Genomic DNA, 17054 nt, shown 5'->3' on the forward strand with positions numbered 1-17054 from the left:
AATCCAAAGGGACCCTGCTTGGCCAGGTCTGTGACTAATTACCGCGAGGCCAAACCGGAGGTAAAAGGCCGGCCTGGACATGCTTGGCTCCGCAGGCGGTGTAGGTTTTGGAAAAGCCACAGAGGCGGACGCGGCGTTTCAGCCGATGGGCAGGGCCCACTCCGCGCGGGGGCTGCAGCACCGGCGGCGGAAGGGGCGGGCCCGCAGCCGGAAGTGACGCAACGCCGGCTTTTTGGCCCTGAGGGGAGGTGGAGCTGGCCGGGAGGGTGGTTGTGGTGGCGGAAGAGGTTCGGCGGCTGATGGCGGCACAAGCTCGGAAACCTCTCTAACGTTCCCTCTGTCCCGGAGTCCCTCGCTGGGTAAGCGTCTTCCCCGGCCGGCTCCAGCACCTTTTGCGGGGCGGTCCGCAGCTGGAGCTCTTTGGGGGTTCGTGATTAGCTCCTCAGCTCTTAAGAATCTAGGGGCCTGGCCAGTCTCAGGAATGATCTGGTGACGATGCAGCCAAATGACGATGCTTTCTTTCCTTCCCGAGGACAAACTTTTCCTCCTGGACTACGATTGTGGCGGGGGTGGGGGCAACTTCGATTAGCGGTGGGGCTGGGAAAAACGACGGGTGGCCGCCCCACAGGGCGGGAAGGCCCCGGGATAGGCCTTCGCTGTTTGGGGGAGCCGTGTGGGACGTGGGCACTCTGGCGGGGGCGAGTGACGCGGGGGACCCCTGAAGAAGAACCTGTCTTGCTCGATGCCCAGTTTTAGGGTGTGTTTTGAGGGCAGTATGTGTGCTCCTGGCGTGGGTCAGCTTCGGAAAACAGGTCGAGTCTGAGGCTCGGGTTTGCCCGGGTGGGGTGAAACTCAGGTGTTTTGGTTTGTGTCTCCTGTGGAGAAAGAGGCGGAGACTCACTGCGCCGCCTACGTCTGGGGGCCGGGGGCGGAGTTAGCTGAGGGTTGTCGGATCGCGTACTTCACCTGGGCTACAGGTCTAGCAAACGCTTTTCTTGGTGTGTTTGTAGATAGCCCCTACGTTTAGTGTTCGGAGGGATCTCTTAGGAGAGTCACGTCTTCCTTTGCTTAGGCAACTTTTCTTGATTTCACAACTCTCTCTTTCCCCCACCCAGCACCCGGCAGGTCTGCAAGTTGTGGGCTAGTCTGGACCAGCGCTCATCGTCTGGGGCAATCTTTGTTTGACATGTGTGGGGGTGGGGTTGTGTGTGACTGTTGATACACCTATATTACCATTTCTATAATAGTTTCGTGTGAAAACACTGTGGCATTTGACTTTCTACATATATTACGTTTTAGGCATCAGTTTAGTGACGAATTGCTGTTATGACAAGGATTTAGATGGGAAAGTTTTAACTTTTCAACTCTGCTTTACAGTCATTGTAAAATTTCTACAGACTGAGCGCGGACTGAGCACTAACTATAGTTTTGGTGCTCAGTTCCAAAGCATTTAAAGAGATTTTTGAATAACATGTTAATATAAAAGGGGTCTGATTGCCCGTCACAGTACAATTCATGTATAGAGAAGGCTGAGGCCAAGCCTTTGTTTTGTTCTTATCTAGAGTGGGCTCGATTTCTTGAAGAATTACCTGATTACGTTAGAAATGACTTATTAGGTCCTTTTTTTTATTTTTTACTTTATTTTTTTGTAGCTTCAGAGGACATCCTATTGTAGTTTTCTCGTCATCACATTGTTGCATATGTCTGTTTATGGTTATGGCTGCAGCCATTTAATGTTAACTATGAAACATCCTAACGATGTTCATGTACTTCTTTGGGGGAGTATTTTGGGGAATACATATGCGAAATTTATTGGATTTTATTCTTTTGGAATTTTGATATTACCGTAAGTAAAATATTGGGTGTATCCTCTTCTGGCTTTTTAAAGTGTATTTTGGCCCAAATAAATCCTTACAAAAAGATAAAAATTCCCTCATTATATGGGCCAAGTTACAGCTTTTTAGAAAGCACCTTTTAAAACAATCTACAGAGTAAATAAAAGTGGTATTAGTAACATCTGGGTAGAGTGTAGTGGCACTCAGTTGTGAAGAATTCTAGATATCAGGGATGTTTTTAAGGGTGCTAATTAACGGATTATTGGCTTTGCTTCTGCCTTCCAGAAAGATTGCAGATAACATTTTTCTGCCCTATAAACCAGTTGATAGTCTTTGAGTTAAAGTATGAATAATTAAACTATTAGAATGTCAGTTTTTCCTTCAGCTCTTTGTGTGCCCTATGAGACTGAAGTTTAGAGATAATTTTAAATGTTCATGTATACTTTTAACTGAAGATTTTAAGAACTTTTTGCTAAGTTTGCCATCCCCTACATTACATGTGTTCCTATTGCGGTAGGTCATACGTGGAGTTTTTATTACTAATCTTTACTTATAAACATACACAAAAGGAGAACAAATAGTAAAAGGAACTACCATTTTACTAAACTTGTTTTATTACCTCCCCCAGTACATTTTTTCCCCCGGGAGTTTTTAAAGCAAATCCTGGACATCAGGATATTTCCCTTACCATTAGTTTAGCATCTTTAACTTCATAAGGACTTTGGAAAAAAAAAAAAATACAGCCACCACAGTCACATGACACAGAACAAAATTAGTTGTATATTTTCTAGTTTAGTTGACTAAGTCTTACGTTTTTGGGCTGGTCCAATAAAATGAGTATCAGAAGCCACTGGAAGGATACTACCACAAAAGCCATATTTGTTTTGGGCTTGAGAAAGTTCCAGGAGGAAGAAATAAAGATAACAAAGTGCTTCCACCTTCCGCACCCCCCTATTTATTTTAGCTACTTAAGTGCCCACTGCACATTATTATCTTTTCTTTAGATATTGATGAACCCCCCAAATAACAAAATTGGATTTTAGACCAAAGATTTTATAGTATAAAGTTTACAGCGTAGCACATGCAAAGGAATTCTAGACATGTTGGACCTTTGTGGAACTACAGTAGGATACATGGAAGAAGCCACTGGAGGCATCATGTATATGCATTTCAGACTTTGTTTCTCAGCTGAAATGTGTTTGGTTCTTTAATTCTTGAGTGGAAAATTTTTGCTTAGCCTTGGCTTGCATCTTAATGTACCCATGTTTCTGGAGATGTGCGTTAGAGAATGGGAAGCAAAATTTGGTATAGTACAGCTGATTCCACTTCCCTTTTTGTGTAGGGGGGCTGTGTTTCCTCTCCAGCTGAGGTGCAGTTGGTTCTTAGGATGTTAGTGAAGCTACACTTCCCAGGCATTACCACAAGGTGATGCAGTGACTTTGCACATTACTTCCCCACTGGACTGTGTGTGTCCTGTATGTGTGTGTCCTGTATGTGTGTGTGTGTGCACATGCGATATTGTATAAATGTCTGAATCATCTTGATAAATTGACATTCTCAGTGAATTTCAGCATTTTTATGTTGCCCTTTTTCATTCCTTTTATCTGAGTAGTGAAACAGGAATTATATGGGAAATTTTGTTTTACTATTGAAAATGGGTTGATTCATGTGGTAATTACATTGAGATTACATTTACCCTTGTTAACTTCTTATAACTAGGAGCTATATTGGAATTTAATTTTTAAAAAAGTTTAAAAAACTAGTAATGAGAGTGGAATGACTTGTAAAACATTTCTGTAGTTAAATTTCACTGAAATTTTTAAAAAGTTTCAAGTGTTGGAGAGAGATTAATAAAGGTTAGTAGGATGATCACAAATTATGTTGTGCTTAAGATTTGTAACCTTGAGTATATTTAAAGTCTGATGTTAGGATGTTCTATTAAAAACTAGAATTTTGGGAGGAAGGTTTAAAAATGAAATTTCATGTTAATATGTTTATTTAAAATGAAAATGCGTTTATATGTACGGGTAAACAATTAGGTTAAAAGTCTTCACACATATCCCTCATACATAAATACATAGATGTATACCTTCCTGCTATTTTTCTACTTTAACTTTTCAGTCAACTGAAAGTGTAAGGTTAGATTATGGATTTTTATTTTATTTTTTTTAAGAAGATTTTATTTGACAGAGCACAAGTAGAGCGGGAGGCAGAGGGAGAAGCAGACTCCCTCTTGACTTGGGAGCCCAACGTGGGACTCGATCCCAGGACCTGGGATCATGACCTGAGCTGAAGGCAGATGCTTAACCGACTGAGCCACCCAGGCACCCGAATTATGGATTTTTAAAACATTGTGTAGTTGAGGTTAAACAAAAGTTTAAACTGCACTGACATAAAACATAATTACAGCTTTGTTGATTTAGTTTACTTTAGGAAACATGTCAAGTTTTAAGAAAAAGTTTCATTTTTAAATTACTTTTAATTAAAAACATTGGCAGCTCATTCTAAGCCTTAGTTTCTCCTTACCAAATGTTTTCCTCAGAGAAACCTAAATCATTTTCTTTGGAGAAAAATATTACTAATTCACTTTCCTCAGTTTTGGTAGTTGGATCTGCTTAGATGTTGGTTTCATTGATTTAACTATTGTTTCTCTTAACTGGTATAACCATTAGTGAATGATTTTTCAAAACTGGAATCGGTTATTTTTTCCTTCTTTATGAAGTCATTGACTTGAAAAGAGATTATCATTAGTGACTTTATTAGTTCATGACATTCCCATGAGCCCAAAGTAGCTCAGATAATTCAAAGAAAGTAATAAAACTCTTCATTTATTTTAGGAAGAGTCTCAGTGTTCGTAAGTAAATGTTACCTTTTCATTTTATTGAAGGCTTTGGCATAGTTAAATGTAGTGATAGTTAAATCCTTCTGTGAAATAGGGCTGCTGGTAGTTAAGCCATTTTGTTAGTGCAGGGGTGTAGGAGGATTGCTACTGAATGCACTCTCCTTGGAATCCTAGCAAAGCTCAGGTTTGGGAGCGGCTAACGGACAACCAGGCTGGTATTCTACCACAGTGGCTTCCAGGTTCACCATTGATGGTCTCTTTATGAGAGGTCCAGTATATTGTTTCAGTAAAGCAGTACTTTAACAGAAGTAGAGAAGATGCAAGAAGAAAAGTGGATATTTTCTGAAGTGTTTATTATTTTGAAACTAAAAATTTACCTTAGTATTTCGAACAGGTCAGCAAAAGAAACACTGTGAAAGCATGTTGTCTTAGATCTTCTTAGCAATAAAGACTTCTTTAATAGTTAAAACATGAGCAGAGACTAACTGCTGTGCTTGCCCTCTAGAGACTTTATTGATCTGTGAAGTAAATTAGATTAATTTGGTTAGCAAAAATCTTGCCCGGGTTTTCCCATCACAGAGATTTTAGTGATGACTTAGAAGCAGGTACCATAGGGACATTGTCATAGTTTTTTATGTGTAGTGTAGAATCCGTAATCAGTAATTGTACTGAGTTTGTGTGAAACTGTATAGTTTTTTTGAGTAAATCCTCAGTTGTATCCTTTTTCTCAAAAGTAGAGCACAAAATATGGAAAACAATTGTGTCTTGCAGATTTTTTTTTTAAAGATTTTATTATTTAGAGTGTGCAGGTGTGAGCGTGGTTGGGGGAGGGGCAGAGGGGAGAGAGAATCTTGGTTTTTAAATTTTTTAATCCCCATGTGACTTTCTGAGCCATTTTGGAAATTGTTATTTCCCAGTTTGTGTGGATTTTTATATTTAACCACGTTTTTAAGGAGGAATGCCAAGTATGTATCTTCTCAATAATTATGGCATACAAATGCTCATGTAATTTGCATTCATTGTTACGTATTTTCTGAGGTATAAGTTTTTTGTTAGTTGGTATCATTCAACTTCTATGATTTGCTTGTTTCAGATTCACAATGACATCCTTTCAAGAAGTCCCCTTGCAGACTTCCAACTTTGCCCATGTCATCTTTCAAAATGTGGCCAAGAGTTATCTTCCTAATGCACACCTGGAATGTCATTACACCTTAACTGCATATATACATCCACATCCGAAAGATTGGGTTGGTATATTCAAGGTAAGAACTTTTTTTGCATACTTCTTCCATGTAGGTACTTTCTCTTTTCTTTTTAAGCAGGTTGACAAGTAACTTGTATTAGTCTTGTCTTTACTCTGCATTAAGCGTCCTTTTTATGTTTGTAAACCTAAATGTTTTGTAAACATGAAATATTTAACAGTGCAGGGTAGTATACAACAAATATTGAGAACTTCACCAGACTTGCCTCTCTTTGATCAAAAGGTTCTGTGTCACTCAAGGTCTGTGAAACCTTTTTTGGAACCTTTTTTTTCCTTCCATTTTCTCCATTCCTTACTTGAAAAAAGATCTTTTCCTTTGAGTTGCTATATCATTTATTGTCTCTTCAGTCATTTATAATGTTAGTTATAGTGTTATAATTTAACATAAATTATAATTTTTAAAATTTAAATTTAAAATTTAAAAATTTAAAAATAAAAAAAATTTAAAAAAATAAAAATTAAAAAAACATAGTTATAATGTTCACCCATGTTATTCTCTTGTCTTTCATTGCTTAAATATTGCTCATATTGTCTTATGCTTTTTTAAGAGTCTTCTGTTTTACATGACTAAATAGTAACTCTCTGATGGCAAGAATCCCAGTTTTTACATTTTGCCAGTCATTTTGTATAATATTTGCCTGAGAATTACATTGAGGTGATCATTATGGTGGTGCTTCACTGTGCTAGAGATTTTCTGGCAATTTCAACTCTTCAGAATGTAGTGGAGAATAAAACATAAGAGTGTCCTTGGGGCGCCTAGCTGACTCAGTTGGAAGAACATTCAACTCTTGATCTTGGGTTCATGAGTTTGAGCCCCACATTGGGCTCAAAAGGTTACTTAAAAAAAATTAAAAGGTGTTCTCTGAACAGCTAAAATGTCATAAATCTCCAAATAATGAAACTTTTCTCCTGGGTTCCTCTAGATTCTCCCTCAGAATAAGTTTTAGATAGGATTTTGTCTGGTATGTATAAGTTAAACAATAAAGTAGAAATAAGAATAGCTACTAGAATTAGGCACATTGAAGGTATCTAGAAGTGAAAGCCTTTTAGAGTGAGGAGGGCCAAAAAACTATTGGACAAATAAAGTTTCGGCATCTAATGACATTTCATTTCCTTTTTGAATCCCTTCTTCCTTGATTTTGCCTGTTAGAGGAGTTACTATTTACTTACTGTTTAAGTCAAATTCCAAAATGGGAGATACATTCATGGTAAACATTTTTATGAAATCAGTACAATTTTATGTGAGATATAGGTATCAAGTTAAACTTAGTGAGAATTGGTGTTTTGTGTAAGAATGGGTCAGAAGAGTAGAGCAGGGAAATGAGATTGAAGCAAGGAAGGGGCATTTCTGGCAGGAAAGTGGTATAAGCTAAGGCACAGAGGTGGGAATGTTAATGGATACAAGTTACTTTGGCTAGAACATAAGCTTCATTTAGGGAAGTGGAGGGAGATAATGTTGGAATTAAGCCTCGGACTGTCCATGGATGCCTTCAGTTGTAGGATAGATTGTAGGTTTTTATTTTGGGCAGTGGAATGTCTTTGCATATGTAGGTATGTAGGATGGTGAATTGTATTTCAAGATGAATGTTGACCTTTTTCCTTCAAACTGCTTTTTTTTTTATTTTTAGTTAATGGCCTATTGCCTAATGCAAAAGCTACTGACTTTCCCTTCAAATCTAGTCAAACACCAGTTCTGTCCATTTTCTTGCCTATGTATTTTTGTGTAATATCAATGCCCTAATTTTATTCCCTCCTTATCTCTTTCCAAGACTATTGCAATAGGTCACTTGTCTTCCCTGTTTTCATTCTTCCATCCCCCACCACCTTGTCTGTTCTTCAAACTACTCTGTGTAAACTAAAATGAAAATAAGAACATATCTTCCTTTTGTTTCAAACTCTTGAGTGGTTTTTCATCATCTGTGGAATAATGCCAAGACCAAATAACTTCACCAGTGTGCCATATAAGGCTTCCTTTTTTTTTTTTTTTTGAAGACTATTTGAGCGTGCCTGTGAGCATGAGCTGGGGGAGGGGCAGAGGGAAAGGGAGAAACAGACTCTCCGCTGAGCAGGGAGCCAGAGGGTGGGGCTTGATCCCAGGACCCTAGGATCATGACCTAAAGGCAGATGCTTAACCGACTGAGCCACACAGGTGCCCCATATAAGGCTTCTTTCTATGACTTGATCTATAATTTCATTTTTTTGTCATTGCTTATTTTTTGCTTTGGTAATGCTAAACTATTTTCTCTTGTGCACTCCAAATACTATAATTTTTCTCTAAGAAATGGATACATACATGAATACAATGGTGTAGAATGCCCTTGGATTGTAGAATTGCCTGGCTAATACTTTAAAACTCAATAGGAGTTTTAGGCATGTGGTAAAAATTTGAGAATACATGGGAAGACTCAAGAAAAAATCATGTTTATTTTTTTGAAGATTTTGTCAGAGAAAGAGCACAAGCAGGGGGAGTGGCAGACAGAGGGAGAAGCAGGATCTCCAGTGAGCAGGGAGCCCAATGCGGGACTCGATCCCAGGACCCTGGGATCATGATCTGAGCTGAGGGCACTTAACTGACTAAGCCACCCAGGCATCCCGAAAATCATATAAAGTGGAATTGCCTTGCTTATTGCATTGCATGTTTTAAAACACTTAGGTGTACTGCAGATTGCCCTCTAGGATGATTTTGATAGATGAAATATTGAAAGGCAAGCAGGGAGAAAGTGCCCAGATAGTAGCTCTAAGGGGGAAGGAGTGAAGGGAGGGTGTGCGTGGTATGTTTGTGAAAGTGTTAAGGAATTTGACTTGCGTGGGAGAAATAATCCGTTTTAGAAGTCGAATGGGAAAGGTTGGTTTGGATCATGTTATGGATTGTTTTGATATTTGGCTGAGGAATGAAGTAAAGCAGAGAGTAATAAAGTTTAGAGGTCAATTTTATCTTGGAGGGTTGAGTAAGATAAATTGAAATTAGAAGAGAATGGAGACCGAGAAAATGTTTAGACTATCCTTATTTTCTAGATGAGATAAGGCTCAAAGTAGAAAAGGGAGTCAGTTGTGGGTAATAATCCATAAATAATAAATAAATAAAAACACATAAGTAGAATCAGTGGGGTTTTGTCAGCAATTAGTTGAATGAATTTGGACTGGAACTCATTCATGGCTTCAGTATATTCATAAGGAGGAATAAGGTCATGTGTTAAGAGTTGAGGGCTTGAGTATGCCCATGATTTGGTCTTGCTACTGTAGAAGAATGTCATAGGGAATTAGAGATTGCTGAGCATTGATTTTAGGACTTTCTCCAGAAAGATTCAGCACCTAGAATTTTGAGTGAAGAAGTTTGGTGTATATTTTTTTAGGATTTTAAAAATCCATAGGCTCATTTTATACTCTTTTGTAAGTTTTGTTTATCCATATATAACCAGCAAATTTACTTTCAGTGCCTTTCCTACTCTCAAGTCTTAGGTCTGTCTCCTTTTGCCCCTCCCTCAAAATCAGTCCCCTTTGGAACTCTGTTTCTCTCTTTACAGGTGCTCTTTGTGTGCCCTCCCTGATGTTTCTTTCTATCAAGGTTTCTCTATAGTATCTTAGTTTTACTAGGTAATCTTGATGTCCTTCTGTTCTTTACATTCCCTCTCAGAATTTTCTTTATGATCAGTGCTTCTCATCCAACATGTTTTTCTGAAATGTTAATCCTATTTAAAGAGAACATTGGGGTGCCTGGGTGGCTCAGTCTAAGCGTCCAACTCTTGATTGATTTTGGCTCAGGTCATGATCCCAGGATTGTGAGATGGAGCCCCATGTTGGTCTCCGCACAGAGCACAGCCTCCATGTGGAGCCTGCTTGAGATTTTCTCTCCCTCTCCCACTCACCCTGCCCTCTCCCCTTCTCCCTCTCTAAAAGAAAAGGGGGGGGGCACATTTGGTTTTTTTTTTTCCTCCTTCCATGTTGTCCTTGTTTCATTCATTTCCTTTTTTTGCTCTTGTTTTGCTATTGCATTAGTAACAGAAGAATGATGCCCAGTACTATTGTAATTCCCCAAACTGTTAATGGTTGCTTTGGTTCCTTAATATAGACACGCCCTCTTCACTGGATTCAAATGTAGCTCCTCTGACTGTTTGGACAGTCGTAGGTAATTTTGACTGTTCCATTGTTCTAAGTGTTGTCATTCTCCCTGCCATTTTTCATTGTTTTAAAATTCTCTTATTCTAAATGTAATGATTTTTTTTCCATTTGCAGCTTGTAGACTAAAAGGCAAATTCCCTTGCATATTAAGGGATGGAAATCTGTCTGAATTCTGAAATCTGAATTCCAGTCAAGTTCTAACCAGGTGACCAGGAAAATAAAGAGAAACAAGCTGTGACTTGGACACTTTGTTGTTTATTGACTTTTAATTAGATGTTTATTATTCTTACCATACGGTCCTACCTAATTTCTAGATGTCTACTCTTTCTTCCATTCTGACCTTTACTGTATTTTCATGTGGGAGTTTAGCCATACCTATCCTAAAGGAGCCAGTACTTTGTATCTTTCCAGATTGAGAGACTTTTACATTTATTTATTTTTAAAGATTTTGATATATTTGAGGGGGATGGTGGGGGCAGAGGGAGAGAATCTCAAGCAGACTCCCAGCTGAGTGCGGAGTCCAGTGCTGGGCTCAGTCCCACGACCCATGAGATCATGACCTGAACTGAAATAAAGAGTTGGACACTCAACTGAGTGAGCCACCCAGGTACCTGTACATTTATTTTTTTATGTATGTCTGACATGTCCCAGAGTGACCTAAGATCTATCATTCAAGATCCATTGTTCATTTCTTAAGGAATTTAAAGCATAGTTTTATATTTTATACTCAGATTGGGTTTCATCTTGTCCCTCCGTGGGCTCAGCATGGGATACCTGTGACTTATAGTATCATCAACCACTTTCTTGAGAAGAGTTGCTCAGAGTTAGGCAATAAAGGGAAGCAAAGTGTGTTAGGCATACTTTGCAGGTTGCCATCATAGGCAACTGATAAGGAATAGTCTTGAGCTATTGTGATTCACTTAGAGAAAACACAGCAAGGACCAAACTGTTTAAACTTTTTTTTTTTTTTTTTAAGATTTTATTTATTTGTCAGCGAGCGTGCGCGTAAGCAGAGGGGAGTGGCAGGCAGAGGGAGAAGCAGGCTCCCCTCTGATCAAGGAGCCTCATGTGGGACTCAATACCACGACCCTGGGATCATGACCTGAGCCGGAGGCAGCTGCTTAATGGATTGAGCCACCCAGGCGTCACACATTTTTTTTTTTTAAAGATTTTATTTATTTGAGAGAGAGCACACGCGCGTGCACAAGCAGGGGGAGCAGCAGAGGGAGAGGGAGAAGCAGGCTCTCTGCTGAGCAGGGAGCCTAATACCAGGTGTGATCCCAGGACCCTGGACCTGAACTGAAGGCAGATGCTTAACCGACTGAGCCACCCTGGCGCCCCTAGATAGTACTTCTTTCAATATCAGTGTATGGTCAGGGACAAAGAACACAAGCTATGATTTGTACCAGGTGTATATGTTGGGGGAGAAACTTCAGATGTTTTTTTTTTTTTTTTTTTTTTTTTTTTTTTAAGGAGACAATGAAGCATTGGGGGATCTGAAGTGAGGGAGAGAATATCATAGAATCAATATCACTGTCCCTTAAGGCTGTGTGTCCTTGGGTATTAATGAATGGTAGCATTTAATGAATACTAATGTGCTCAGCACTGTGCTGATTTCTTTAGAGGGATTATCTTATTTATTACATAGCCCTTTGAGATTATCATCTCCATTTTAAAGAGGAGGGAACAGAAGTAAGTTGTCTGAAGTCATAGCTAGTAAGTGATCTTTTCTGGCAGTCTGACCTTATTTCCTATGCTCTTAATCACTATAATATACTGTGCGTGCAAAAACTGGCATTTATGGAGTGCTTACTATAGGTCAGGCCCTCTGCTGGGTGGTTGCTTTTATGTTGTTCATCTAATTTTTTTAAAGTTAAAAATTCCTTAAATTTTTATTCCTGGTACCACTACCACAATTTACAGGGCAATAATTCTTTTAACGATCCTGCGAGAAAAAATAACTGAGCCTTAAGTGAGGTAGATCACATCATGGGTTCCTCAAGCTTCTCATGTATAAAGAGATGAATAGTGTCTTTCAAGTGCTTTCAAATGTTTTTAATGGACAAACAGAAAGAAATTCTGTGTTTGACCTAGCAAGAAGTTCTATGCAAGTACTCCTGAAGCAGATTTTCAAGAAGCATTATTTAGCCTTCATGCATTGATATTTTCTAATTCTGTATAATTAAAAAATGGGCTGTGCACTACTGAACTGATACTGCCACTTCCTACTGGGTTGTGACGTACGGTTTGAAAGCACTCTCAATGTTCTGTATCCTAGGTCTATCAGAATTATAGAATGTATATATAATCTAAACCTGTGGATGACGCATAATTTCTTATATTATCTGCAAATGGATACCTAGTACAGGCATACCTTGGAGATATTACGGGTTGGGTTCCAGACCACCACAGTGAAATGAGTCACAATTTTTTTGGTTTCCCAGTGCATATAAAGTTGTTTACACTGTATTGTAGTTTATTAAGCATGCAGTAGCATTATGCCTTAAACAATGCATATACCTTAATTAAATACCATCATTTGATCTTTTCAGCGATTTATCTTTTTGCTGGTGATGCTTTGATGGTTGATAGCTGCTGACTGGTCAGGGTGGTGGTTGCTGAAGGTTGGGGTGGTTGTGGCAATTTCTTAAAATAAGACAACAAAAGGGGTGTCTGTCTGGCTCAGTCCGTGGAGCGTGTGATTTCTGATCTCGGGGTTGTGAGTTTTTGCCTCACATTGGGGTTGAATTTACTTAAAAAAAAAAAAAATAAGACAGCAGTGAAGTTTGTCATATCCATTGACTCTTCCTTTCATGAACGATTTTTCCGTAGCATTTTACCCACAGTAGAACTTTTTACAAAATTGGAGTCAGTCCTTTCAAACCCTGCTGCTGTTTTGTAAACTAAATTTCTGTAATCTAAATCTTTTGGTGTCATTTCAACACTCTTCACAGCATCTTCACCAGGAGTAGATGCCATCTCGAATCTTTCTTTGCTCATCCGTAAGAAGCAACTCCTCATCTGTTTAAGTTTTATCATGAGATTGCAACAATTCAGTCACATCTTCAGGCTCCACTTCTAATTTTAGTTCTCTTGCTGTTTCTGTCACATCTGCAGTTACTTCCTCTACTGAAGTCTTAAACCCCTGGAAGCCATCCATGAGGGTTGAAGTCAACTTCTTCCAAACTTCTGTTGCTGATGATGTTTTGACCTGTTCCCATGAATTGTGAATGTTCTTAATGGCATCTAGAATGGTGAATTCTTTCTAGATGGTTTTTAGCTTACCTTGTCCAGATCCATCAGAGGAATCACTACCTATAGCAGCTACAGCCTTATAAAATGTATTTTTTTAAAGATTTTATTTATTTATTAGAGATCATAAGCAGGGGGAGGGGTAGAGGGAGAAGCAGACTCCCCGCTGAACAGGAAGCTCAATGTGGGACTCGATCTCAGGACCCTGGAATCTTGACTTGAGTTGAAGGCAGATGCTTAACTGACTGAGCCACCCAGGCACCCAAAACGTATTTCTTAAATAGTAAGACTTGCAAGTCTAAATTACTCTTGATCTGTGGGCTGCAGAATGGATATTGTATTATCAGGCATGAAAACAACCTTAACCTTGTTGTATATCTCCATCAGAGCTCTTGAGTAAACAGCTGCTTTGTGAATGAGCAGTAGGATTTTGAAAGGAATGTTTTCTTTCTGAGTGGTAGGTCTCAACAGTGAGCTTAAAATATTTAGTAAATCATGTTGTAGACAGATGTGCCATCATACAGGCTCTGTTCCATTTACAGAGCACAGGCAGGGTAGATTTAGCATAATTTTTAACGGGCCTCGAATTTTTGAGAGGGTGAATAAGTATTACTGGTTTCAACTTAAAATTACAAGCTGCATTGGCCCTTAGCAAGAGTCAGCTTGTCCTTTGAAGCCAGGCTTTGACTTTTCCCTCTAGCTGTGAAGTCCTAGATGGCTTCTTCCAGCATAAGACTGTTTCATCTACATGGAAAATCTGTTAGTTAATGTAGCCACCTTCATTATCATAGCTAGATCTTGATAATTTGATACAGCAGCTTCTACGTTAATATTTGGGGCTTCACTTTACACTTCTTTATTATGGAGCTGCTTTCTATAAATCTCATGAACCAACCTTTGCTAGCTTCAAACTTCTGTAGCTTCTTCACTTCTCTCAGTCTTAATAGAATTGAAGGTAAGATAGGGCCTTGTCCTGGATTAGGTTTTGGTTTGAGAGAGTGTTGTGGCTGGTTTGATTTTTCTATTCAGACCACTAAAACTTTCTCCATATCAGCAATAGGGCTGTTTGCTTCTTATCATTCATGTGTTCACTGGAGTAGCACTTTTATTTTCTTCAAGAACCTTTCCTTTGGGGAATCTGGGTGGCTCAGTTGTTAAGCATCTGCCTTCGACTCAGGTCATGATCCCAGGGTCCTGGGATTGAGCCCTGCATTGGGCTCCCAGCTTGGCGGGGAGCCTGCTTCTCCCTCTACCTGCTGCTCCCCCTGCTTGTGTTCCTTCTCTTGCTGTGTCTCTCTCTGTCAAATAAATTAAAAAAAAAAGTTTAAGAACTTAAAGAACCTTTCCTTGCATTCTTAATATGGTTTGGTGCAGGAGACGTAGCTTTCAGCCTGTCTTGGCTTTTGACATGCCTTCCTCGCTAAGCTTAATCATTTCTAGCTTTGATTTTAAGAGTGAGAGCTGTCTTTTCCTTTGAGAAGACTTTGAGGCCACTGTAGGTTTAATAAATGGCCTAATTCCCTTTTTTTAAAAAATTAAAAAAAATTATTTGACAGCACAAGCAGGGGTAGTGACAGAGGGAGAGGGAGAAGCAGGCTCTCCACTGAGCAGGGAGCCTGATGCGGGGCTCAATCCCAGGAGCCTGGGATCATGACCTGAGCCGAAGGCAGATGCCTAACCCAACTGAGCCACCCAGGTGTCCCTAAATGGCCTAATTTCAATATTGTTGAGTCTCAGGGAATAGGGAGGCCTGAAAAGAGGGAGAAAGATGGGGTAATGGCCAGTTAATGGAGCAGTCAAAACATGTATATTAAGTTCATCATCTTATACGGGTGTGGTCTGTGATACTCCAAAACAATTATAATAGTAATGTCGAAGATCACTGGTTGTAGATCACCGTAACAAATACGATAATAATGAAAAAGTTTGAAATATTCAGAGAATTACCAAAATGTGATACAGAGCCATGAGGTGAGCAAATGCTATTGGGAAAATTGCGCTGATAGACTTGTTTGATTCAGGATTATCCCAAACCTTCACTTTATAAAACAGTATCTGTGAAGCACAATAAAATGAGTTTTGTGTGTACCTTTTTTAAACATCTTTAATATTCAGTATTTAACACAGTATAATCCATCTAGAAAATATAGACAGATCTGTAATATATACATTTTATAGGTTGAAAATGTTTTAGATATAGTGCAAAATAGATTTTCTTTTTTTTTTTTAAGATTTTATTTATTTCAGAGAGAGAGAAAGAGAGAGAGCACGAGAGGGAAGAGGGTCAGAGGGAGAAGAGCAGGGAGCCCGATGCGGGACTCGATCCCAGGACTCCAGGATCATGACCTAAGGCAGTCGCTTAACCAACTGAGCCACCCAGGCGCCCCAAAATAGGTTTTTTATTTGTATTTATAAATATTTTGGTAATAAAGGACTTTTTATAAAACTTACCAATTGGCTGCAGGTAAGACTTGGCATGAGAGAGATTAGTGAAGTTAATACATTTAAGGTAGAGAGGAAAACCTAATTATACTGAAATTTGAGACAAAATAGTAAGTTTTAGAAACTTATGTTTAATGAAGGGGCACCTGGGTGGCTCAGGCTGTTAAGTGTACGCCTCTTGATCTCGGCTTAGGTCTGGGTCGTGAGTTCGAGCCTTGCTTTAAAATAAAAAAAAGGAAAACTCTTATGTTTAGTGAAATCAAATTTTAAGGGAAGCCTAAGTATATTTGATCATGTGCATGCTAAGTTTTTCTTGAGAAATTGGGTATCAGTTTGCATTTTTAATACATAATAGAAACTCTACTGTTCAATTTATATAGATTTTTATAACATTAGGTTATAGCTTAATAAAAATCATAAAAATTTGACATGCTTGTTAAAATACTCAATGATTTGTAAACATAGTAACACATGTTTTAACTTTAGGATGCCGTAAAAAACAATATGCTATAAGACATCACTCTAATATTAAAATATAATCTCTGTAGTTTTGTTATTTTCCTTTAGGTTGGATGGAGTACTGCTCGTGATTATTACACATTTTTATGGTCTCCTATGCCTGAACATTACGTAGAAGGATCAACAGTTAATTGTGTATTAGCATTTCAAGGTAAGAACTGAGAACTGCAGAACTTGATGAAATTTGATGTTTTCTTGCCATTAAAAATGTTGTTCTCCATTGTAATGGTCTACTTAGGCATGCCCAACATATCAAAGTTGACAAATTAATATCTTTGTTTAGCAAAAGTCATAGGAATGTAAATATGTAGTGTAGGATACATATTTTATGTGGACATTTAAAAGGTTTTTTTTTTTTTGCTTTTCATTGAAGAGAGTTTCTTTCTAGATCTTTGGATGATTTTTTTTCAGATGAGAAACTATTACTGATATTAGAATAATATAGCAAATTAGAGTGAGAAAAATAATTCTATATGAAAACCACAACGATAATTAACAGGGTTTATAGAGGAGTTGCTTATAAAATGTATGGGAATAAATGAAATTTATTCTTATCTTGGTATTATATACAGAATAAATACTCTTAATTTAGAAGTCTGTCACAGACTTTGCTTCAGAGTGATCTTTGTATTCTAATTGCACTGATTTTTGGATTATATTAAAGCAAATTGTTAGCCTTGTTTATGCTGTGGATTCTTTTTGGTCTGTTGAAGCTGATGAATGCTGTCTTAGTATGATATTGTAATGCACATAAAATGCAGAGAACTAGGGGTGCCTGGGTGGC

At 38.5% G+C, this 17054-nt stretch overlaps 1 protein-coding gene across 3 annotated transcripts in view; it reads left to right on the forward strand.

Annotated features, from left to right (window-relative positions):
* Positions 1-248: 248 nt before the first annotated feature.
* Positions 249-17054, forward strand: part of TAX1BP1 (Tax1 binding protein 1) — an 83643-nt gene continuing 66837 nt past the window's right edge. For all 3 annotated transcript variants that reach the window (XM_028119372.2, XM_028119373.2, XM_028119374.2), the window contains exons 1-3: positions 249-359; positions 5771-5939; positions 16319-16421. In XM_028119372.2, the coding sequence (XP_027975173.1) occupies positions 5778-5939; positions 16319-16421 (265 nt within the window). In that variant the 5' untranslated portion in view covers positions 249-359; positions 5771-5777. The remainder of the gene's footprint in view (positions 360-5770; positions 5940-16318; positions 16422-17054) is intronic.

The sequence above is a fragment of the Eumetopias jubatus genome, unplaced genomic scaffold (genome assembly GCF_037043125.1).
Source record: "Eumetopias jubatus isolate StellerSeaLion01/CBP00866 unplaced genomic scaffold, mEumJub1_p1.0 scaffold_14, whole genome shotgun sequence".
In the NCBI taxonomy this organism is placed as follows: Eukaryota; Metazoa; Chordata; class Mammalia; order Carnivora; family Otariidae; genus Eumetopias; species Eumetopias jubatus.